We start from the raw sequence: 26,831 nt of genomic DNA, 5'->3' as shown, positions 1-26,831 counted from the left end.
TATTTTGCTCTGATTTTTTGACTTCAGATGATTCTGTGCTGAGATACAGTGTCCACCGCAAATCCTGTTTTCTAAAAGGCATTCTCGAAAGTGCTCCGTCACCGGCTCATTTTTCAATATTTTTCTACCAAAAAATTACTAAATGTTCTTTTAACAATGCTTTGTATAATACAAAAAATTGGAATACATTTGTTTGAACGAGAGCTCTATAAAAAAAATCGTGAAAATGATGTTTTTTTTATCCGTTAGACCCTACCCCCCCTCCCCTTAAAGTTAATCAGAAGCCAATATTCAATATTTTTACGTAAGTCATTAATAAATTGTTCAAATAGATAGTCGTTTTTCTTGGTTAGAAATTTGATTGAAAACAAAATTTATGTAGTCTAGTTTACAAATTTGCGAAACACCATTAAAAGGAAAACGAATTAAAATTTCAATAAAATATGAATTTTGATCTTCGGACATAAAAATCAGTCAGAAATAGATAACATTAAAAATGAGCACAGATTAAAAAAGCTGGAAAAGGAGCTGGAAAAGGCAGTTAAACGAGCTTGTAGACGAGACAAGAGAGCCTGGACAAACTCCCTAGCCGAAGAGGGAGAAAGAGCCGCCGCCAATGGAGATATCCGATTACTTTATGACATTTCTCGCCGCCTCAGTGGTGCAAGGACTAATGCAAGAATGCCGCTAAAAGACCGAGCAGGTCAGTTATTGACCGATCGAACAGATCAGCTCAAACGATGGACTGAGCACTTCGAACAACTCTTCCGAGTCACGAATAGCGATGGCCAACAGAATCTGCAGCTCGAAGCGCCAACAGTAAGTCGCATAAATGGCGTCAACTCGGAAGCGCCTTCGCTGGCTGAAATAGAAGCGGCAATCAAAAACATGAAATCCAACAAAGCACCTGGGATCGATTGCATCCCTGCTGAAATGCTGAAAGCCGACCCTGCCCTATCAGCACAAATGTTGCACCGTGTTTTCGCTGACATCTGGGATACTGCAACATTCCCGGCCGACTGGATGCAGGGTATCCTCGTAAAGGTCCCGAAGAAAGGAGACCTGACAGAGTGCGGTAACTGGCGAGGCATAACGTTGATCTGTACAACCCTCAAAGTACTCTGCAAAGTGATTCTGAACAGGATCCAGGAGAAAATAGACGCCACACTCCGACGGCAACAAGCTGGATTCCGATCTCGACGATCATGTGTGGACCACATCACAACGCTCCGAATCATACTGGAACAAATCAACGAATTCCAGGACTCTCTTCTGCTGGTGTTCGTTGATTTCGAAAAAGCATTTGACCGACTTAACCATGAAAACATCTGGGCGGCTCTAAGGCGACGAGGGGTCCCAGAGAAACTAGTCCATCTCATCGAAGCACAGTATGAGGCATTTTCGTGCAAGGTCTTGCACGACGGTGTCTTGTCCGAACCAATCCCGGTAACTGCTGGAGTGAGACAAGGATGTATTCTATCACCGCTACTTTTTCTAATCGTAATGGATGAGATTCTGATTGGATCGATTGACTGTGCACCGAACCGAGGATTGCCGTGGAATCCTTCAACAATGGAGCAACTGAACGACCTTGACCTGGCTGACGATATTGTTTTGCTCGCCCAAACACAACCAGATATGCAGAGCAAACTCGACGACCTCACCGAAAGTTCCAAGGCAGCAGGTCTCAAAGTCAATGTCGGAAAGACCAAGTCGATGGAGATCAACACAGGAGATCCCTCCTGTTTCCTGGTAGCTGGGCAACAAGTTGAGAAAGTGGAGTGCTTCCAGTATCTTGGTAGCCAGATTACGCCTGATGGTGGTACCAGAAAAGACATCGAAACACGGATCAGAAAGGCCCGATTTGCGTTTGCGAGTCTCCGAAACATCTGGCGGTCACGCCAGATCTCTCTACGAACAAAAATCCGAATCTTCAACTCAAACGTCAAATCCGTATTGCTGTACGGGTGCGAAACTTGGTGCACATATGCGGTAACGACGCGAAAACTGCAAGTATTTGTAAACCGCTGCCTGCGGAATATCATCCGCGCTTGGTGGCCTGGCAACTGGATCTCGAATGAGGAACTACATCGCCGGTGTCATCAAAAGGCGCTAGAAATCGAGATTCGGGAACGTAAGTGGAGATGGATTGGGCACACGCTGCGAAGAGATGAAAACGAGATTTGCAGAGAGGCGCTAGATTGGAATCCACAAGGTCATCGAAGAAGAGGCAGACCCAGAAATTCGTGGCGGCGAAGTCTAGCCGCTGAAATCCGAACTGTCGACGAGAATCTTGACTGGGACCAGGTGAAGACGCTGGCTCCGGATCGTCAACAGTGGAGGTCTTTTACCACGGCCCTATGCACCGGAGGATCGGCGCGGGATCATTAAGTAAGTAAGTATCTCAAATCGTAAACTAAAATTAAAAGACGATTTCATTTTATCATTCTGAAGAAACCATAATCTTAAATCTGAAATAAAAGTCTACAATCTGAATTTGATATCTAAAATTCAATTCTGAATCTAAAATCTGAAAACTGGATGTCTTAATTCTCAATTTTCGATTTGGAACTCTGGAAAGAAGAATTTCGAATTTTAATACGGAGTAGATCATGTTGTGTAGTTATCTTATGATGAACCTTCGTGGGATAGGGGAAGGATTTTTCATCAGAAACTAAACAGTAGGGGAGAATGAGGATACATGATCCCTGGGGATACTTGATTCCTTAGCTATATCTCCAAAACTGGAATGTCGTACAAAGATCAAATGTTCTAGAAAAATGTGCCAAATGGAACAAAACAGCAACGGTTGAGGCTCAAAAAATTTTAACAAAATAAGTTTTTGGGTTATTGAACTTTGTTTAAAGAATTTCACAAAATGTGACTTGAATATCTTTTTTCATCATTTTAAAATGTTCCTAACATGGAAATATTATAACAAAAATATTTATTCCAATACATCAATCTTTCGAGTGCAAAATGAACTTCAAAATACAATATTTTCAAAGCGATGGAAAACTCCCAACTTTTTTTCAGAAAAAGTTTTCTAAAATGTTGATTTTGGGTACAATTAATCCCTAATATATGGGTACAAATGATCCCGGTATATTCTTTTTCTCAATGGATCGTGGTCATTGCTGATTACGAGATTACTAATATTTATCCAATAGCTAATATTAATCCATCAATTATCTGAAGAAAAGGGCTAAAATAATTGATTTTCTCTTGTTTATAAAAAATTGCGCCCGTAAGTATGCAATATCTTAAGGGTTGAGAATAAGCTATAGATTTTTTTTTCTGACAATTATAGATTGTTAAATGAGAACAAACATGACCAAAATAGTCAATTAACATTCTATCTTGGGGTTTTGTTTGATTTTTCATGGATTATTGCTTCCTGAATAAAGGATCAAGTCTCCCTTAACTTCAAAAATATCGCATTTTTTTTACTCCCACGAAAATGCTTCTAGTTCATCTACGGGTTCAAGTATCGTTCTAATTTTAGGACCATGGAAACTTGAAGTTACACGCTGTCAGAAAGTGTAAAAAAGTGCGAGTTGCTAATTTTTTCCAAAAAGATATGATGAAAATAAGAAAAGGGGATCAAGTATCCCCAATCTCCCCTACACATGTTCTTTACAAAACGATGTTTAGAATGAGTTCGTAAAAATTTGGTTTCTTGGTTTGTTTTTTATGCCCTTTGTGCTTGCCTACTTTCTGTTTTACTTAATCAGGAAGCAACTGGCCACAGGCTTTTTTTTACAAATAAAGGGTGTGTCACGTCACGTACATATATGACGTTATTGATGACATACATATATCCAGTTAGGTAGGTGGTGCGTTGACATTTTCATTCTCAATTTAAGATTCTTTATTTTTCACGCCTCTCCCCGGCTACGATATCCATCCATCAATACGCTTGTCTATTGCGTTAAACGTGACCAGAAATTTTATTCCGTAATCGATAGTAAAAGTTTGCTGACTACGAGATGCATTATTCTCAGTTGCGTACGGATTGACATGGTAAAATGGCAAAATGGAATGGTAGAATCATTTCCTGGCTTCATATTTATTCCAGCGTAACTGAAGCATTCAAAAAAAAAATGAAGATATGAAAACTTTTTTTCTAGTAAAAATACTGAACATAAAAATATCTTGTTGCAATATCTACGCACATGGAACTCTGAAAGGGAAAGTTCTTATTATGAAAAATTTCAACTAATTTCATTTTTCATGCAATATTAACTTTTCTTGACTGATAAACATTTTAACTGCTTTATCACAAGTCTTTTATATGTATATCCGTTCGCTTTTGTCCCATGTAAAATGCACCTATTACATACAAACAGCGGCAAATTGTTAACTGTACCTAGAAAAACTGTTTTGAAAATATTTCTCTATTGAAAGAATAATTCCATTCAAAATAATTTTGCAATCATTTGATGATATTCTCGGTACATTTTTTCATATATAGACGGAGTTTTCTTCCTTTTCTTTAATCTTTCTTACCTTTGTCAATTTTCAACCTTTTTTCTCTTTGATCAAAATTTCCACGAGCTAAATGGAATGAAATAGCATTGACGATTTCGCGTTATTGTTATAAAATGCTTGTAGTTGAAATCATTTTTCTATTCATTATTTGAAAATATTTCATCAATAATACAAATAAAAATTCCATTTCCAATCATCTGTAAAAAATAGAAAAAAAAAGTTTTTGAAATTTTTATAGTTTTGGTAATTTATGCCATTTTTGTTATTTTTTTAATAACTGTTATTTTTGCCATTTTTGTATTTTTTTTGCTAATTAAATTAACTTTTGTATTTGTATTTTTTGTATGGTTGGAAATTTTCTAGATCTTTGTAATTTTTGTAGTTTTGAACAGCTTTGCAACTATTGCATTTTTATAGCTTTTAAGTTTTTTGTATCTTATGATATTTTGGTGGTTTTGTATGTTTTTATTTTCGCTATTATTATTATTTTTGTTATTGTAAATAATTATTAATATATTTGATGTTATGTAACTCTTGTAATTTTGATATTTTTATTATTTTTCTAGTAGGTATTTTAATTTTTTGTAAGTTTTGTAGCTTTTGAAGTTTTTTTTTTATATTATAATTTATGTAGGTTTTGTAAATTGATGATTTTGGTTTTGGCTATTATAGCTTTTTTTTTTATTTGTGTGTATTTTTTTTGGCAATTTTTGAATTTTTTGTTATTTTAGTAATTTTTGTAAATTTTTCATTGCTTTCTATAGTGTATCTATGAAGTAGTGTGACTTTTTTCCCCCTCCATGCTGGTTAGACATCATGGAAAATTTCAAATATTGAGTGAATTTTTTTTTAATGTATGAACATTTTTTGAATTAGATTCTAAATTTTAAATTTACTGCAAGACATTAGAATAAGATCTTTGGTTAAAAATTTCAATGCATCTGGCTTAAAATTTAGCTATAGACATTCGAGATGTAGACATGAAAACAGATTGAAAATTTAAAATCTTATTCTTGGATGTGATGAGAAGCATTAAATGCATTAAATTTCGCATTTCCCATCTGGCTCCTGATTCTAATGAAACGCATTATCACATTTTACCTAGTCTCTTCCTCATGTCCCTGATTAAGTTTTTTTACGACTTTGCCTAAATCTTTGAATTTGTAAATTTCTGTGCTTATCCGGAATATTCTTGACGGTTCAAAGTTTATTCAAATTTTTCAATAAATATTTCAGAATCATTGCTTTTAAGTTTTTGAAAAGGCTAGTAACTTACTCTAACCGTGTATTGAGCACACAAATTGCTCAAATCTCCTGCGGGCTGCGGTTTTGCATTGATGAGGAAGAGTGAAAGAAAGCGTAATCGATGTCGTTGCTGCTAGCTCGCTTGCTCGCATTACTTGGCCGATTTGGCCAGAGCCAGCCATCCGTCAACATCAGCAATACATGCTCAATGTTCAGCCAGAGTAGAGAATTGATGGGAACGAATCGGGTCGTGTTTCGTTTTTTCGCTAGATTGTCGCGTAAAAAAAGTGTTGTTTTCGGTAGTTTATATCGGTTTTCGGTGATGTTTTGTGCGTTCGGAGTGATAAGTGTGTGGGTTTAAGTGGTAATTATAGGGGACTGTCAGTCTAAACCAGATCAATTTGTGAATGCAATTTGATGGAAGAAAACAATTCCGAGGGCTGCCAAAAATATCCAGCAGCCATCAGCGTGCGGTAGTGTGCGTCTCAAACAGTGCCATTCAACTTCTCACAAAATAGCTGTGCTCTCCGATCGTGTTGTGGAGATGTTGAGAGAGCTCGATAACGCATACACTGTCAAAATGTTTGGCGATTATTCACCGGGTTTTTTTTATGGAAACATGTGAAAAATATTTGAAAATTTCAACTTAAGTATTATAAATCATCAAAATTTAAACAGAATGATTTTAGACCGACACTTTAATAGTGCTTAGCTGCCTCAGTTTAGGCTTATGTTTATCATGCATGCATGTTCTCTCTTCAAATGTTGACGATAATGATGCTATTGATTGCATATGATAGAATGCTCTCTCTCCATTGTAGGGGTGTCAACTGTTTCGATTTGATTATCTTTTATTCAAGTTTTACAAAATGAATCAAATTTTTAAAGTAATGTCAAATTAGAAAATATGTGTTGTTTTTGAAATTCCTATAAAAAAAAGTAAAAAAAAGTATAAGGGCTATTTTGTTGATTCATTTGAAATAACCATTGAACGAATGAACCCTTCGTTTTTTTGTATTTATGTTACTCGGCTTATGCGGTCTAGGCACTACCTGTAAGACAGAAAACACTATTTTCTTCGTTTAAGGCAGTTTTCCCTTTAGAATAATTTCTTAAAGCTAGTACGTACAGATAAGAATAAATTAATTGTTGTTACTATCAAGTTGTATTTTGTAAACAATTATAATTACGAAAACGTCAAACTTGGCCCTATAATATTTCGCTTTAAGTAGAAACTTCAGTTTACATAGATCTACATTTTTGATTTTTCCCCCTAAATTCAAGAATACATTCACTAATACAATTCAGTCGATTAAAGTTGAATGATTATCATGGGTTAGCGACAAATTTCTTCTAACACCCGATATCATTTTGTTTGTAAAGGCTTTGCATTTGGCTGATCAAATGGTGCATGTAATTGCTGAAGCTGATGAAAACTGAAAATGTAGTATAGTAGGTACGGGTCCAGTGAGCACGCGTATAGTAAAATGATGATGAAGAAAAAATCAAAATCAAAAAGAGAGTTTCACGACGACCAGACCAGCCCATGCAGCCAGCAAACTGAGCCAACTCACAGAAAACATTGGCCCTGTCTCTCTGTTGTTTGTGTATCCTCTTTGCAGCACAGCACCACAGCTAGCAAGCAAATCGCTAAAAGTGCTGAGACTGGGACACTCTGTAGGCTGGGCCTTCTGGATAGTCCGTCTGCTGGCTGAGTCTGCTGTCCAATGTAAATCTTTTCTCAGTGTGTGTCGCGCGCGAGACTAAAACGTCGAATGTGTTCCGCATATTTCCAACTTTCGAAAATCGGAGACCCCGAAAAAAAGAGAGCAGTGAAGACCTTAGATAGAATGCATTTGATTTAACTGTGGTTTACCTACTACTATCGGTGCGACGAATTTTGAGACATCAATCGATTTATTTGTACAGTTAACATTAAAATTGTGTGAAGCAAATACCGTCTGAGTCCCCTTTCTTGCTGATATCACGGGTTACCAATCTACATACCCGTGACCCGTCCCTCCCGCTTTTGCGATGGTCATCGTCGAAGAAACAAAGTGATTCATAAAGCGGAATGAAACGGAATGGAATTCATATTTGGCGAAGAAAGTGGGCCGTCCTCGTCTTTATGTTGTCTAGCGATTATTAGTTCATTCCCAGGGTGTGCCATTACGATAGGGATCAGTGAAATGTTTTTGATTAAAGGGTGTTATCATTTGTTATCAAAGTTATGAAGAAATGCACTGCTTACTTGTTTTCTTACGTTGATTTCATGAGTATGTGTAGAAATAAAAGTCGAGTACAATTACTAATGCCATATTCGTTTTCATTCTGGTGGTGCACCGGTAGTGCACCAAGTGCTGTCAAAGCGTTTTTTTTATATGAAGTTGACAGCAGTTGGTGCACAACCATCTTTCCACCAGATGAAAACGAATATGGCATAAGAGTCCAGTATCGAGAGAAAGTACTTAATGTGAGATTGTTACACTAAGTGTTTTGAGTTTGTACGAAAAAAAATCTGGAAAGTGTAGCTGGTGTTTAGGATTAAAAGATCAAGGTCTGCATTGGCTTACTATAGAGCTACAAGTGAATCAGTGTATTTCCCCTCGTCGCCAACCCATCTCCCACTATCGTATTTGGTCGATTGATAAGTCCTCCTCTCCCACTCGTACGGCGTAAATATGTTCAATTTCATGAAGAAAGGCGTTGGAGTGGGTGACGATCGCGATGAAAAGGAGCGCCGAAAACGGGAGAAGAAAATGCGGAAAGAGGGCAAAAGTGCTGCTGGTGTTTCTGGAAGTATGAGCACCGAGGAACTGCTACGCCTGGACGAGGTAATTATCATGCAGCCGCTGAACGGCGTTTTCTGTTATTCCTTCTCATGCTTCTTACTTTTCCCGTCAAAACACGACACAACCCTTTTCGCGAACTATGGCTGGATTGCTCTCGAGGATAAGGGCACTTTTTCAGACGGGAATTGTATTGCAGCATAATTGTATCATCTCATGCGATACCTGAAACGTAGACTGTGATACCTAACATCCGAATATTGAAACTTATCTTTTTTTTTACCAGCTTCCCAAATTAAAAATAATTTTTAAATTTTTAAAGTAATTCTCAAAACTTTTTGGAAACGGTATCTCTATTAAAAACATGTAAAAAATCTAATAATAAGAACTGGTTCCACACTTTTTTACACATAAAAACTGAAGGTAATTTAGTTAAAACAAGTTTTATATTTCTTGTGAAATTTAATTACGAAAAGTATCTTCATTTCATCCATTTTCCCAAATTATTTATTGAAAATCTCTTAATTAAACTTGATAATTTCAAAAAATCTTTTAGTAAAGGGTGCCCGAGATGATATTGCCTCACTATTAAATTGCTCTAACTTTTTAACCGTTGGGTAAAATTTGATGAAAATTTGGATGGATTTAGTTCATAGTCCATTGTTTACATCCTGCAAGTTTTGAAGTCTTGTGATCAAAATTCGCGGAAATGGAGTCGAAAGAACAGCTCGTGCGTGATAAAATCTTGCGCATGGCTAAAAAGCTGCACATAAGCCGAAGTTTTGTCCAGAAGACCAAAATTAAGGCTAGGCTTCGAATGTACAAAGGTACAAAAGGCTCCTGATCGCGACGAGAAGCAGAACATGTCCGCCAAAACCCGTGCCAGGAAGTTGTACATCAACATGCTGATGAAAGTTTAATGCTGCCTCATAGACGACGAAACATATGTGAACGCCGACTTCAAACAGATCCCAACCTGTTTTTCACGGCCAAGGACAAGTTCAGCGTTCCGCAGCATGTCCGCACTCAGAAAATGTCCAAATTTGCGAATAAATTCCTGGTTTGGCAAGCTATTTGCGGGAAGCGGAGTGCACCTTTCGTAACCCAGGATACGATGCATGGACAGGTGTATATGGAAGAGTGCCTCCAGAAGCGGCTGCTTCCTCTCCTGAAGGCCCACAACGTCCCAATAATCTTTTGGCCTCATGCCACTACTCCAAGGACGTGCTGAAGTGGTATGCAGACAAAAAGGTCAATTTCGTGCCGAAAATGTTCAACCCTCCCAACACTCCGGAGCTCCGTCCATCGAGAAGTACTCTGCGATTATGAAGCAGCACCTTCTTAAACGACCTAAGGTAGTGAAGACAATCGAGCAACTGAAGAAAGTATGGGTTTACATGCAAAAAACGGTTAATTCACAGGTTGTGCAGAATCTAATGGCCGAGGTTAAGGCCAAGGTGCGGGCATTTGCTTTTGGACTGTAAAAAAATACGAGTAAAATGGTAAAATGAAGTTTAATAGTTATTTTTCAATCCCTGAAAATTTGATGGCATTCAGATGAAAACTCGAATTTTACGAATCAATTTTGTGTGTGGCAATTCCATCGTGGACACCGTTTATCAGTAGATTTAACAAGTCACGTTTTTGAGCTTGTTGGCGTTGTTTATACCATTGTCATGAAATTTTTAAACTTTCTGGAAATATGTATTCCAAAATTCATAAATTTATCCTCACTACGGTTTTGTTTCTGATTCAAGAATTTCAGCGCCATTGCCACGCATAAGTTCCTCATCGGAAGAGTTTCTGATTTGGTTTGTCAGTCTCTTCACTGATAATAATTTATTTATCAGAGCATTAGCTCGATCAATACGATGTTCTTAACAATTTTACAGAAAATCGGAGCTTTCCACCTTTCCTTTGTTGTCACGATAACACGAAACTGTCTATTACTTATTGAACGGACCCTGTAGATTAACTGGGGTTATCGACGAATTTCATGAAAACTATTTAGAACCCGATTCATAAAATTGTTATGGAATCCGAAAGAAATGACCGACCTGGAAATGTTTAGGTATATAATCCATAATACCTAACCTAACTTACCTACATAATTTAATTGAACATGGCGAAAATTATTAATTATCTCATATCATCGTCTTAAAATGCTTGAATAATCGAAATTTTCACAAATTTTACGGCTTTCAAATACATCAAAATGTTTCAAAACTTACATTGAGTTTAAGACAAAATACGGAAAATAAATAATGTTCGGGAGTGTTTCATTGCTATTTTTTATGCTACAATTCCTATTTCATTTGTATGAAAACAGCCACATTTTCCGTTTTCACTTCGATGTTTGTTTATCCTTGTTTTCAACAATGCTTATTTATTTTTTTTAAATATAAAATTCTAGACGAATTTGAAAGAAAATTTTAAAATTAGTTAGCCAAGGAAATCAAATCAACTGCCAAGCAAATGCTTAATTCTTTTGTTTTATTTATACCCAACTGTCTTGTTGAAGTAAAATTTTTGAAAATTTTACAAATACTGTCGAAATAAAACTTTGTTCATACTATGAGCTAAGCTTTCTTTCTTATTCAAATTTGTATTATATCTCATTTGTTCATTTATTTGCTTAGCTTAGTTTCTTTAAGTCCAATTATTACCAATGGAATCTTTACAGTGTTCCAATATTGAAAAACAGTACTGCTAGAAAACAATATCGATAATTTATGAACAAACTTGACTTCAATGAATCTCGCTAGTTTCTTAATAACAAAAATCTTCGGATAGCGACTAGCCTAAAGAGTATGACAAAATGCACAAATCAGGGAATCTTTATTGTTAAAAATCTGTTCTCTTCACCTAAATGCATAGGGAACTTATTTTACAGAATTGATTTAATAAAAAGGAAATCAATAGTAAACAAATATTAGTATTTGATAGTAACTGAATTAACACTTACCTAAAGGTCCAAACCGGCCCTTCCAACTAAAACCGTGATTTCCAGAGCCGAATCTCACCAAATCAATTTTGTCAAGTTACTTAGAGTGTTAAGTTTGAATTCATTGGACATTCATCTACTGTACATTTCAGAAATTCGAGCTACGTAATGAAATGTAGAGGCATTTATTTTTACAAAACTACCTTTTAGTGATGATTAACAATTTCTGCGGATTTCTTGTCACTAGAAAGACCGCATCAGTCAAAATGACTGTCTTTCGACACTTTGTTTGTTGGATATCTTTTAAATACTTTGTAATAAAAATTCGCAAAATATGTACGTCTTCTCGTGAATTTTAAATCTCTACAAATCTGTATATTTTTTATTTCACTAGCTCTTTTAATAAGCGAGATAAATTTCGCCATAGACACTCGGACCGTAAACCAGTCCAAATGACTGGTAAATTTCACAGCCCTATAACTCAAATAAGATAAAAAATTGCTTTTGGTTTAATTTGCAAATAAATTCAACAATATTGATTCAATTACCATCTAATTAGATAAATTAACCATTGGAAATACCTGTATTATAATAATGAATATTAATCTTAGTAAATGCTTCAAGATATGATTAACACTTTTTTTTTCCAGAAATGAAAATAAAAAACGCAATTATAAATAAAACTTGTTTATTTAAACTGAATGTAAGGACATAGTTTCGAGTTTCGTATAGTGAAGATTTGTAAAAACACTTTCAAAAATATGCAAAAAAGGATTATCTTTAGTTGAAATGGGGTGCTTCTCGTGCACAGAAGTAAAGAACCATGTATATAACACACAGCGGTTACTCTCTACCTTTGGCATGCAAAAAGTTGATTTTGGACGAATAGCGGTGAATCTGTGCACCCAAGAGGAATTGCTCTACTTATAGAAAAACTATGCTTGAAAACCTACAACATCAGGTATAATTTGTTAGGAATATGTTGAAAACTTCAGAGAAATAAGTGATAGATAATGTCTACTACAACGAAATTGAGGTGAAACCGTGCACTCATGATCAATATCCATAATTATTAACATAATTTTCTACAAAGATTGATACTGTGTTTGAAGTGTTTGATACTTATTTAAAATACTCAATTAATGACACACAAGCAATCGTCAACTATGAGAAAATGAGGTGATTCCCTGCACCCATGGTGAAAAGATGTTTTCATTTTATAACAAAAACATTCTCGAGTAAGTTACAAAATAATATCAGAAGAAAAAAGTAAAAAAATATTGTGTTATTAAAAAATTCTTCTTTACCAGTCATTTTGACTGTAGATGTTCAGAACGGGTTTATTAAATTTGCCGGTCCATCTAGTGTTAAAAATTATTTAATTTATCCACCTTGGACCTTGGCCTTTTTTCATAAACTCATTCAAATATAAAATGAAGTTGAAATGTCCTTGTATACCGATAATCAAGCTATTATACACCCAAAATTCAGCCTCTGTGCCAATGGCGTGTAGTCAATTTCATAGCATCATTGGTACAAGAAGATAACGCGACCGGCACTGATTCGATTTGCGCCCACCGGCATTAAGCTCCCAGCGCAACCGAATTGCGTATGTCTGAATGAAACAAAATAAAAACATTTTGGCGTCCCTCCCCATCGCATCACAAGCCGAAGAAGGATGGAAATAAATACCGGCCAACACCAGGCAGCCAGCGAACCGAGCACTGTGCGTGTGAATGTAGCAAAAGCAACAACAAAAACATCCTTCTAATTCAGTCAACCGGCAAACACGGCTAAGCTGTGCGTGTGTATGTAGCAAAAGCAACAACTAAAACATTCCTTCAATTTACCGGCAAACAACACCGGCCAAGCTGCCCGGCTTTAGCAGCTGTGTATATGTAGCGTGTGTATGTAATAGCAGGCAGTAAGCAAAGCACAGTTCTCATTCAATGGGTTTCCCGTTCCTTCACTCCCGTTCCCTTTCCCGTTTCCATCTTAAGACAAAGGAATGCATTGAAAGGAGGCCAAACGCCGGGAAGCCGCCGTTGTACGTTTTTTGTAATTGATCGGTAACAGAAAGCCTATGACAAATATACCTCGTCCTGCATGAAGCTCGAATAATCACTGGTTAGAATGTCGGACTGGCAAGACGATACAATTGGTGATGTGAGTTCGATTCTTACTACAGCGCTGTGGTTTTAATTTTTATTTTCTTGTTTCTGGGATGAATTATCCAATAGGAAGGAAATCCCATAAAATGTTTTTCTTGTTTCGCTTGAATGTAGTGGTCATAATTTTGGTTGGGAGCCGAGTCCTTATGCCAGTTACGGTTTTTCAAACATACCGTCTTCGGCACAGTGCACATTTTAGCGCATTATCGGCACAGAGATTTGCTAAATAGGCATTGGATTTTTGCAACCTCTTCTATGGGTGTAGTCTTCATTGGCGATGTCGTATGGGACCATTCAAATATTACGTAACGGTTTAAGGGGGGGGGGGGAGGGGGTATAGAAGTTACGCTTTGTGAATTTTGCTTAGAAATTTTAAGATGAATGTGTTACGTGCTCGAAAATTGCGTTACGTAATATTTAAACGGCCCCTATAGAGGCGGATGACACCCGCAGATTTTGATTCATGATGTTAGGCATCCAAAAGATGGGGGTGTCTTAATGAAACAAAACTCTTCAGAAGCGTAATCAGTGTTTATTTATATATTCAGAAGTTATATTTCCTAATCGTTCTGATACTTTTGTTAAGAAAAAAAAATCAAAAATGACTAAAATCCCTTTCTATCTGTTCCGAATGCAAGTTTAGCAGCAGCCGGAACAAAGAAATGTGAATTAGAAGCGGGCGACTTGATTTCTGTGGCTAGTGGATATTCGTTTCAAAACATGGTAAATACATTACTTTTTCTCGTTTCTCTGACTTATCGCCAGATTAGAGAGTTGGTTGCAGCGACGAGTCCCAACCCGGAGCATTAGGGAATATGACTTGCACGCGGAACCGAAGTCTGGGTGGACGTAGAAACAACTGACAAAAAGAAGAAAGAAGTGCTGAAAACCAGTCTGTGAAAAACTGGAAATCGATAAAATTTCATTCACCACAACCGAGATTAACTTTTACACGCTCTAATCTTACGCGCTCTAGGTGAATCTACGAGCTGGCAAAATAAAAACCTGGCGCGGAAAGCGGGCCGACCTATCCGGACTGTGCCATGCCGGGTTGTAATGAATTCGGAAAGTGGAAGCACAATTTTTGCGTCTTTCCTCGGCATATTTCGCCAGTCGCCTGTTCTTGCAATTTTATCAAGAGGGTGTGTCTGTGGATATATGTATGGACATGAACTAACCCTCGAACGTGGATCTTCTAATTTTCTGGTCGCCGTCGTAGGCTCACAACAAGAAGGGTTTGCGAATTGAATTACAAATCACTAACACGGTCTCTGGTAGCAAGGTTCTTACCGAAAACCAGATTCAGGTTTTTTTTAAAAAAAAATATTGTTACATTTTTAGTCGTTCTATTTATGTCAGCAAATTGTAATAATTTTATTCAAATAGACAAAGAAGTTTATCTTAAATTCAGGTGAATTACCAATGATACATTTGTTCTTACATACATTCATACTTACATACATACATGAAAAATCATCGAGGTTTTGATTCATGAAACTCGAAGCGTCTATGAAAAATATCGAATCATACTGATTGAATTTCCAATTTTCCAACTAAAGAAACATATTTTATTTGTTTCGTTTGTGTTCTATTAGTTTGCTTCTGGATTTTTCTCAATCCTTTTTTTTGCATAGATCAGCTTGCCAATCTATTTTCGCCCGAAAGTACTTAGTGAAATTTGATTGGACATTTTTCATTTTATGACAACCCATTACAAACACAAAGAAGGTAATGATGCATGGATTTTCAATATGGGCAAGGTATAGGCAATTCCAAGTCGAACCTGCAAAATGAATAATTCATTCGAAAGATCAAATTAATTGATCGAATGCCACTACACCAATTCATCGTTTGCTAATGAAAGCATAAAAAAGCATACCGGCTTCCTAAAGAAAGTCTCGCTGAAGAATCATCGTACCGGTAAACTGTTCATCATCGAGAGACAGGCAATACTCGAAACAGCTGATAATAGCTGGAGTTGTTTTTTGCTGTTTTCTCTTTCTTTGAAAACTTGCACGTTTTGTTTATGCTTTTTGTTTTTTTTCTTTGTATTTAATTAAAGGTAATTACGAATCAACTTTTCAAGGTTATTGGAATTGAAAATTGCATGCGAACAAAATAAAGTAGTTTTTGAAGAGTGTTCATCTCTTTTTTATATTACTTATTTTGATTTAATTAGCGAAATTATTTCTTTTATTTGCTACATCTAGAGTTTCTGGAAAAAACCGAGCATTTGTGTCTCCAAATTAATCACAGAATTGATATTTTATACTAAAATCCAGTCCGTGAATCATGTTCGCTGGATCAAATGATTGTTGAAAGTTTAAAAATTATAGCTACCTTTTAACATACAGGCCTGTTTCGATTTTGGCAACATGACAACATGACAACATGAACGGGTTTTTCGATCTTTTTTGCCTATTACTTTAAATATACTTTTGTTATTATCATTAGCTCAATTTTAAGTCAACTTTTAATAATTAAAAAAATATATTATTTTTCCATGTTAAAAATGCATTTAGCACTTTTCTTGATTTACTTAAAATTTTTGTAATTTATCATTATTTTGTTAGTGCTTTCTTTTCATTTCTAATCATTTATTTGTTTGGAAATTTTCATCATTTTTGTCATTTTTGAGAACCCCAAGCCATTTTTATTATTTTTGGATGGAATGGATTTATGTCTGTCTGTCTGTTCCATATAGACTCGGAAACTACTGAACCGATTTTCTTGAAACTTGGCAGGTGGGAGCTTTAGAGGTCGGGAAAGGTTCCCATTGCCGTTTGAGACCCCTCCCTCTTACTGGAAGCAGGGTGACCAGCGAACTGGGAAAACCGGGAATTGAAAATGGGACCGGGAAAACCGGGAAAAAACCTGGATTTTCAAATCAAAACCGGGAAAATTAATTATAGATTATTTTTTCCCATATATAAAGCTATCAAATACTAAAATTCCTTCATTTTAACATTACGAAACTTTTTCTCTGAAGCTTTACAATCCATAGTCGTTTATTTAAGGATAGTGAAACAAGAGTGAGAAAATGTCGGGATAAATTAGTAGAATGCCGGAAATTAATCATTTTAAATAAATTGATTTTTGAATTCTGCGAATTCATTTGTCAAGCAAAGAATCGTCGTGAAAAAATTTCCCGAGCATAAAATATTTCTTAGCTGCAGTGCAGTGAATGTAAAAAAAGTTTGTAAATTAAATATACTTTTCACAACTGTGAAGTTTTAATTCTAAGTCTTGATAGTTAACATTCATAGAGTAATTAAATCAAAGATTTTGTTCCGTTGTGCACTTTCTTTACAAATATCTGGAAAAAATAGACCTTAAAAACCTGAATGAAGAATTAAGTAAAAGGAATCTAAAAAGAATCCAAATGCTGCAACTTTTTCGTTCTCACTTTGAAATCAGACAGTTTTCGATTGAATCTCCAAAACTTAGATTTACTTAAGCTTAACACTTATCTTATAACTGGAATTATTATACATTAATTCAGAATTGATGATGTTCGAATCTGTATTAGGAGCTCATTTTTTACAGAAAAACTCGTTATGCTGAAACGGCACTTGAAAAATTAGTAGAAATCTAACAAACACTTTTAAACTGGGAGAGCTATTTTGAAGAGTCTGATAAAAATATCGAATTAATTTGGTTGTTGTTGTTGTTGTTGTTGTTGTTGTTGTACGTTTATTTTATTTAATTTGGTGAAAACATTGAATGTTAATAGAACGTTTAAAGAGAGATATGAATTCAGTTATTTATCCTAACTCGGTCAATTATTTTTCTGAAATGCTTTATTACAAATATCTTATAACTAACCAAATGTTGTTTTTAAATAATTTGAAAAAAAAAATGAAAAACGTTTTTGGCGTGACTTTACTTGTTTTCAGCTTTTTTTTCAATTGAGCTTACGGTGCCTTTATCAAAATTCAAAAATATTCATAATCATTCTTCAAGTTTTCATTTGATGGATAAAATGTTAAAAATAATCCAATTTATTTGTTTGTGTTATATCTACTAACACACTACAAATTGTCAAAACTATCAAAACATAATTTCAAAAATCAAACATTAAATTTCTGGCAAACGACTGATTATTATTTTCTTCTAATTCAGTGCAATTTTAACTTTTGAGAATCAGGAATTTTCCCATGTGGGAAAAATGCCGGAAACAAAAAAATTAAATCAGATGCCACCATTTTATTTGGTAATTAGTAAACGCACAGAAGGCAGAAAGTGTAACAAACTACCAAGTTTTTGTGTTATTCCAGTATACGTTTTTCAATTCAACCAGTTCGTTCAAAATTTAAAAATCGAATAAAAGCATGCAATTTTGTGATAAAACTGAAAATTCAAACTAAGATTTTTTAGGGCTTGTGATATAGCTCAGTTGGCAAGTCTGTTGTCTTCTGAGCCGATGTCCGTGAGTTCGAGCCCAAGAGTAATCGAACACAGTTGTACCGGATAGTTTTTCAATAACGATCCGCCAACTGCAACGTTGATAAAGTCGCGAATGCCATAAAGATGGTAAAACGACTATAATCGAAACAAAAAAACTTAGATTTTAAATAAATTTATCAGAATTCAGTTAAAAAGATTTGGGCATCTACAGCTCATTGCATTCTAAAATAAAATTTAGATAATAATTATAGAAGAAAAATATTAGAATATCAATCTGTAGCCTAGCTATAAATCAAAACTTGATTTCTCATTCCGAAAATAAAATATGCGTGAGAAAAGGAAATTTGAAGGATGAATCCAAACTTGAAATTAAGTTGATTTATGGATTCGCGATTCAATACGAAATTCATCGCGCATGAATATGTTTCAAATTTCAGAATTCAGAAGCAAGATTTCTACAGTAAAATTCAGTTCTTGAAATTTTAAAAGTATTATATACATGGCATCATATCGAAACTATAATTTATTTCATGCAAATAATAAAAATAAAGCATTTTCGGTTAAAGTTAGCACAGCTAGAATTATTTTCTTACCGTATTACCTTCTCCATATTCAGAATAACCTTTGAGTTTAAAGATCAAATTAAAAAAAATTAAGTTCTCTCACATTTTTACGTTCAATTTGCATAAAAATATCTTCATTATTGGTCAAAAAACCCCGATTTATTATATTTATTTGCGCATTTTTGAATCAGGGAAACCCATAAAATCTCAATAGGGAAAACCGGGAAAAAATCGGGAATTTGAAAATGGAAACTCGCTGGTCACAATGTGGAAGTGGGGAGGGGGTCTCCCAAGCAAAAACGGAATGTTTGCATAACTTTAGAACCATTCAAACAAATTAAACCAAATTCTGTATGGGAAGGGGGGGGGGGGGAGGGGTTACGGTTACGGGTTAGGGTTACGCGAAATATTTCTATACGATAACATAACTCGAAAATTATTCAAGCAAATGGAACCGAATTTGGCATAGGAGAGTATTTGAATACAACAAGTATTTCAATAATTATTTTAGAACCCTCACTTCTGCTTTTGGGAAGATAGGAAGGAAAGAGTGGCGCTCTAATACATTTTTTTTTATTTGTTTAAAGAGAATTTCAACCTTCGTGTACATTCAATCCCACCACCCCCCCGCCCTCCCCCCGCCTCATACACCTTTATTGGGGGCAGCATATAATTTTTTTGCATAGCTTAACTAAAGAAATCATGAAGCTTTATAAACTGAGTAAAAGTTTCAAATCTTGAAAAGCAAATTAAGACATCAAGTTTCAGTAAATAATTTGAAATCATTTTTGTATTGCTATTCGATACTTCAACCGCAAATCTCATTTTAAACTTGTTGCTCCTGAATAATCTTGAAATGTGAATGATGACTACAAAATAAGAAAATTTAAATAATTTTTACAAATTTAATTTATTTTTGGAAGGTGTAGCAAAGCTCACACCGGTTCAGCTGTGTTAATTTTACTTTTCATTTTGTAGATAGCGTTCAGTAAAGAAATTAGTAGACCAAAAGTTTTGAGCGAAATCGTAAAAAAACCATAAAACATCTCAATTTGTAACAATCTGCTACTACAACTGCCATCTCTAACAATGGTGATAGCTACTTTACTAGAGCTCGGATATGCAAAACTTTAGTAGCGTTGTGTTGGTTATAAAAAGGGCTATCATGCCCATTTTTGATAAATTTTTAAGTTTACGTGTGTTTGAGATATTTACGATGCAAAAAGACATGGTAAAAATAAGTTTGCACAATCACCTCGGAAATTCTTCATTGTCGACTTGAAAACTCATGAACTGTTGATTTTTACTAAATTTTTTTTTGGCTCAAATGGTTAAGAAGTACAAGGAGCTACTTTAGGATGCTCACGAAGTTCAAACCAAGCATCGTAGTGGGACCCTTGATCTCAAATATGGGTAAAAAACTATGGTTATTGAGAATAACTAAAAGTAGACCGCTGAACTATGCAGTAAATCCGTTTCCTACTGGCAAAAAGTGTTGCCTGACTAGAGGACACCGAGTAAATAACTAATAATGAGCAGTTCCATGGATCGCAATCTGTGCAACCGGTTTTTAACACAATGTGACAAATGCGTTCTGATAGACAATGAAATCTACAATAAAACCGAATTTAAGAGGTCATATTCTTCGAGATGCCTACTCATGAAAAGGTTCCAACCAGATTCCAATTGCTTTTTCCAGGGGAGTTTGTGTAAAATATCACGATTTTGCAAAGGTTTTGCTTCTGTGGTAAAAATAATAGATCAATACATGACTTAAAAAAGTGTGCAAAGATAAAAAAGAGATTTTTTGAAAAAGTAAGAGTATTTCTTGAATCATTAATATTTTTTTTATATTTCTACATTAAATGTCCTATTAACACCTTCATTTCCTTCATAGAAAGTTTTCCGATCAAATGTTTATTTTTTATAATACACACAACTGTCCGGATTCTAAATGATCATAGCCTCATATAGACTAGCTGATCCCATACGCACTCTGTTTCGCTTTCAAATTAGATTATGTCATGAACAGTTTGAATGAATGTCAATTGCCAAGCATTTTCCAGATGCATTTCCGAATGCATTGTTAAGCCATAATTGCAAATATTGACGGGTCCCTTTGGCCGACCCTGACCTAAATTTGGATAATTGGAATCAAGTGTTCGACCTTAGTAATTCCTATCTGTAAGCTTTCATCTCAATCCGATGTAAAATATCGTCAGTATCACGAAAATATTGAAAAGTTTATATGGACGACCCCCTTTGCCGACCACTGACTTAAAATTCAATACCGGAAATCAATTGCCCATCTCTCAAAATTCCTATGTGCAAATTTTCATCCCAATCCGACGAAAATTGACATCAATATCGCAAAAACAATATTTGTCTTGTATGGACGACCCCCTTCAAAAGGGGTCATCCGAAAGTCCTAATGAGCATCCATGCTAATCTCTCGCTCTTAAGACGGCTGAGCCTATAGAGGACAAACAAACAAACAAATTCACAGAAATTGCTTTTTATATATATTTAAAGATAATGTGGACGAACTTGGGCCAAATCCTTGTCTGGATATTCCGGAAAAAAAACAAGGAGAAAAAATTGGTATGAAAATCTTAATCTAGATGATCAGCTCAATCTCATAAATAAGTAACAGGCCGCCACATAACCCTTATTTACATTATCGCTTGATCCGCATACACATAAATGAAATATTCAGAAACATATGTGTAATCACTCCAGAATTATATTTGTAACTTTCTTCTTGGAAGCAAATTGTTTCAAGCCTGCAATACACATTAATTTAAAAAAAAACTACACTCGTTTAGAAGCACTTAAAAATTATTTATAGTGATGACAGAAACTTGTTTGGTCAGAATCGTCTATCAAAACTATCAAAACTATCAAATGGTTTTGGGTTCCTTTTTAGCCCAATAACAACAGTGAAAATTTGGGTGGCTGGATTTAAAATGGGCTGTAGCAAAAAATTCAAAGTTTGTATGGAAATTATTTATGGAAAAAGTTGTTTTTTTTTATTTAAAAAAAAATCCTAATATATCTACTGAATGTTGGTACCGGTAGAAGCCATTATACGTTGGAAACTAGCTGGCGTATTTTCCCATATGTAGAAGTGTTTTCGTCATTCGTGTCATTGATAAGTTCATTTGTCATAAAAGTTTGGGCCAGAAATTGTTTCTGATAAGTCACAAACTCCTTCCACTTTGGAAATGGGAGGTCCGATATAAAATCGACAGCTTGAAGAATTTGAGTTCAGTGTAACAGTGAGACTTTTTGAACAAAAATTTTCTTTTTTTTTTATTTTAAGAAGGGAAATAACCGTGATTTTTTTTTATAATAGGTACTAAGTTGCGGCTTTATCGGTGAGGGTTGAAGAGTTGAAATGAAAGATAGATAGAAGATCAGAAGAAAATTGTAAAGTGGTGAGAAGAGCATTTGGAATATAAGCTTGACCCATACTAAATTCTTTGTCCCGCACCAATTAACTGTATTGAAGAAGTAGTACCCAGTAAAGGAGGCACTACCTTTTTTCGATATAGTTAATTATAGATGGTTCGACCGCCATGTGAGTGCACATGTGCCGAACGGACAAAAAATTCAAATGTTTTGCTACAGCCCATTTCAAATTCTAGAGCCACCAAAAATTTGCACAGATGTTATTGATACATTTTTTGGCGTTTGATACATTTTTGCCCCGATTCTGACCAGTCTAATGGATGCTTATTCGAAATACCGTAAACTGTAGAAACTTTCCACCATTTGTAAAGAGGACATTTTAAATATACACCTACAAAAATGTTTGTGTTCCACATCTATACACGAATTTCTTTTAAATGTTCCATTTTTTTTAATCGTCTTAAAAACTATTCTCCTCAGATGTTTTCAGTCCTAAGAAATTAATTTCCTCAGATATTCAGCAAACGTGTTTCTTAATTTGTGTAGGATAGAAGATCATTCAAATAATATATGGTCTAAAATATCCTCTAAAATTGATCAATATTTTAGAGATGTTGTGCTGTATAACAATAAAAAAAATAGTAGCTTTTATAGTTTTGCAAAATTTGAAGGATGTTGATTTTTTGTAGAACCATATAAAGTTAAACTGTAAAAATTACTTTGCCTATTCCAATTCATAAGATTTTTATAATCTTCCATGAAAAACTGTTAATATCAATAGTTATTAATATTTATACTTTTATACTTTCTCGTACATGAGAAAACAACCTTTTAAAAACAATTGGTAATTTTATGATTGCATTTGCATCAACAGTTTTTTTAAAACTCTTTATTCTTAGTTCCTAAATCGTAAGGTGATTGACCTGTTTTGTTCGGATTTCCATTTGCTCGTGCTGCGGGGTTAGTATGACCTCGTTTTATGAATGCCAAAATGCCTAGACACAAAAATGCTTCAATTATACAACCAAAATTTGATCATTTGCCAAAAATAACCAAAGGTAGGGCAACGAGGCAAGAGAAAAAAAGTGGGATAATTCATTTTCTTTGTACTTTTGTTGCCATGCTGAGATGGAATGGCTAGCTCATATTTGGCCATGTGCACCGGAAAGTATCAACTTACACGCGGATATTTGAAATCACTCGAGCAAACAAGCGATAGGAGTTGCGATGATAAATAAGCGCTCAGAATGCTAGTTCGTTTTTTTTTCAGCAGCTTGCTAACAAATGGTCTAAAATAAAATATTATTATTTATTTTCAAGCCTTCGGTAGGGTTCAAATGAAAATATCAGCATTCCATTTTAACACGATTAACTAAAGTTTCGGTTTTGCTTCCGACTGTTTTCTTCCGTTACAGGTGCGCAGATCACTGAAGATTCGGGGTCGTCGGAAAGAGAAGGAAAAACTACCCAGTGGAATCACTGCTGACTACAGTGCATCGTTCTTCGCCCAGCTGGATGTGGACCGGGAGCAGGACCGGGGCACGGAGGAGGTTCTAGCGCTGGCCAATACGACAACCTACATCGATAGCAATGGCGAGATGGTTGAGCGGGTTTCATTTGCCGCTACCAATGTGTCGCAACAGTCGGACAGTTCCGAAACGTCGATGAACTCGGTAACCGTTAATCAGGTAAATGTGCCAAATGTGCGTATTCTGCTAGAACAACACGAACTTCCATCGAAGGTACATGAAATATGCTGCGCTTGAATTTTGCTAGCGATTTTTCCATAAAAAGAGTGTGAAACATTTTGAATCACTTAAAGAAGGTTAGTACCTCTTTTAAGGGATTTAAATCTGTATATTTTTCTGGGACTCGTTTTGAAAATAATTCTAGAAATCTTTAATTTAATACAACATCATTACCTATTAGCACCTTGAAAACCTGGAAAAGGGTACCTCGTTTTAGTTCTAAAGTGTTGATTCAATACTAGGACTCCGAAAAAATGAAGCTTCGTACCAAGTTGAAAATTTTAATCCTTACTTAATTCGCGCCTGATTACGATACATGCTGTTAATCGTTGAATTTTTGACAAATTTCTTAAGATGTTAGTTTTTTTGTACTTCTTGCTTTGGTGGCTAGCGAACAGACAAAACCCGGAATATCGGGAAAAACTTTTGAATTTAATTGTCCCGGTGAGGAACCAGTAAAACCTGGAATTTCAGATCATAACCGGGAAAATTTACTGTCGCAAACTGAGGCCTCTAAAAAAAATAATCTCGTTCCATTTTCCGTTGATTTTATTCAAACAGTTAAAGTGCAGTCCTGTCTCTTCCACGATTTTATATATTTTCACGAATCTTATGCTCAAATGACTAATTCAGGCACTTCGACTTCTCTTTAGAAATTTCAAAAAAGTAAGGTACACCGGGGTAAGTGGGGACGCGGGGTAAGTGGAGACGGTGGCTATTAAAACAATACTGTGAACTATTTTTTCAAACTTTCAATGCGGAATGTTAAATTTACTTGTAATCTATCCAATAACTGTAAAAGAGATACGGATCAGACAATTTCAGATGTTTACGGTGACTTTTTGTAAATTTTCTATTTTTAACTACGATGTGGAGTTGATGTGCATCTTTTTCAATCGCAAATTTCTCGTAAACTAGGTGGCTCTTGACGAAAAACTCTACATTGAAACAATCCTTACATTCGAAATAACCAGTTAGGAAAAGAAACGACACGGTTAAAAATTGAGGAAAAAGGGTTTATTTGCAAAAATCTAAAATTTTGTCTCCAAACCCTACCTGGGGTAAGTGGGGACGGCTTTATACATACTTGATGTTTACACATTTTTTCAATTTCCTCTCCTTCATTCAATACAATTTAGCTTTATTTAGCATTCAGATCATGAAAAGTTGGAAAAGTACTTGTTTTTTCTAAATTAAGTATATATTTTCGATAATATCGGATTACACACAATAATCATTGAAAGATGCCTTATTAATAGTACCATGAACTTTTTTCAAAATTTCGAACGGTTCGAGCAATAAAGTAACGTATTCAACCAAAAAAAATCTAAATTTGTTGAAAATTTCCTGAGAAATCAAAGGGAAAATCTACGAAGACACCAGCAGTCCATAACAATTTACGTGATAACTTTTTTCGCTTTGCGTCTATCAAGCTCATCTCTTCAGCATTTGTGAACAACATGTTCTGCATCACATTGAACGCGTTTTTATCAAAATTGACCCACTGCTGATTTTTTAATGATTTTTTAAAGTTGATCTATGCGAAAAACCGTCCTCACTTACCCCGGTGTACCTTATTCCAAGTTTTCTAAGATTTTAAACACGGTGGCTCATCTCGTTATGAAAAGGAAAATATAGTGGTGATTTTTACGTAAAACTCAGCTTAGTTGCCAAATCTTTTCCTAGAAACGGTCCAAGATTACAAACATGTTTTCCAAGACCTCAAAGAAGTTCACAATAACTTTTCATCAAAATTTTTAAAAGTTTATAAAGTTCAGTCCGCAGGAGTGTGAATTAATTAAGACTAAAAAATCGGCATCTCAGGCTGTAGTTTCCCCTTTACTACGTATATATCCATGATTACAAAATTAAATTTTTCCCATCAAATTTGAAAAAAAGAACTCAAAGACTTTTATAATTCGGTGTATTTTTTATATTTCTATACAAACTTTAATTTTTTTTGCTACAACTCTGAACATATTTTAGAAAAAAACTGAAATTTCAATAGCGACTCAAAAGAACGTCAAAACCGTTGAAATTTTAAAATCAAGTCAGCCGAACTTGTTTTTGCAAAATAGTTGAAATTATGGATCAAACAATGAATAGCTGCGAATTTTATTAGATTCGTTTCAAACCTTTACAGATCTTGATGTGAAAAGCCTACGTGTTAAAATACAAATAATTATTCATCACCATGATCGACATGTTTTCATGTTCAAAAATAAGTATAAGGTACACCGTGGTAAGTGGGAACGGTTTTTTATTGTATCGTTCAACATTAAAAAATCTTTAAAAAATCAGCATGATTTGATGTTGTGTTTCGATGTTTTTTTTAACATATTTCTAAACAAATTACACAATTTTTTTCTAGAACTCTATAAACATTCTTAAAATATTTCATAGTGGTTGAGATCAATTGACCCGAGCTTATTTTTACAAAATAGTTGAAATTGTAAAGCAAAATACGAAAAGATGCTAATTTCTTTAGGATCGTTTAAAAAAATCATGAAGTTTACGTGTTAAAAGACGCCGAGGTATTTGTCATGATCTCTAACCGGTTAACAAGTTGGGATACAATTGTTAGTAATTTGAGGCCCTTTACAGTGTTTTTTTTTTGTTCAGCATGATTTTATATTAAAAAACGAGTATCTATGATAAATGGAAAAATCATCATTTATAACCGGGTAAAAAAACCGGAGAAAAACCTAGAAAAACTTTGAATTTCAGATCGAAAAATCGCTAGCAACCCTGAATTGAAAATGTTGCACATCAACTCGATAGCGTAGTTAAAAATCGAAAGTAAACAAAAAGTCACTGTGAACATCACTTAGATTTAACATTTTGCAACAAAATTTTGAAAAGAAAAAGCTAACACCATTGTTTGAATAGCCAGCCGTCCGCACTTATGCCGGTTTACCTTTATAAAAACCGAGAAATATCATTATTTTCAACTAGGAGATTTGTGGAATTTCGAAACGAAAAATTGCTAGCAATCCACTGCACTTTTCGGACTATTTAACATAATTTGGAAGCCCCTTCAATTTTACAATACTAGTCAAATT

The 26,831-nt window shown here is 34.9% G+C and overlaps 1 protein-coding gene across 1 annotated transcript in view; it reads left to right on the top strand.

Moving 5' to 3' along the window:
- The first annotated feature begins 8,149 nt into the window (after positions 1-8,149).
- Positions 8,150-26,831, top strand: part of LOC129747707 (unconventional myosin-XVIIIa) — a 268,397-nt gene continuing 249,715 nt past the window's right edge. The window contains exons 1-2 of the mRNA XM_055742031.1: positions 8,150-8,570; positions 23,437-23,709. Of these exons, the coding sequence (XP_055598006.1) occupies positions 8,418-8,570; positions 23,437-23,709 (426 nt within the window). The 5' untranslated portion in view covers positions 8,150-8,417. The remainder of the gene's footprint in view (positions 8,571-23,436; positions 23,710-26,831) is intronic.

The sequence above is a fragment of the Uranotaenia lowii genome, chromosome 2 (assembly GCF_029784155.1).
Source record: "Uranotaenia lowii strain MFRU-FL chromosome 2, ASM2978415v1, whole genome shotgun sequence".
NCBI classification, from domain to species: Eukaryota; Metazoa; Arthropoda; class Insecta; order Diptera; family Culicidae; genus Uranotaenia; species Uranotaenia lowii.
Note: the sequence above shows the minus strand (reverse complement) of the source record. Positions and strands in the feature narration are given on the sequence as shown.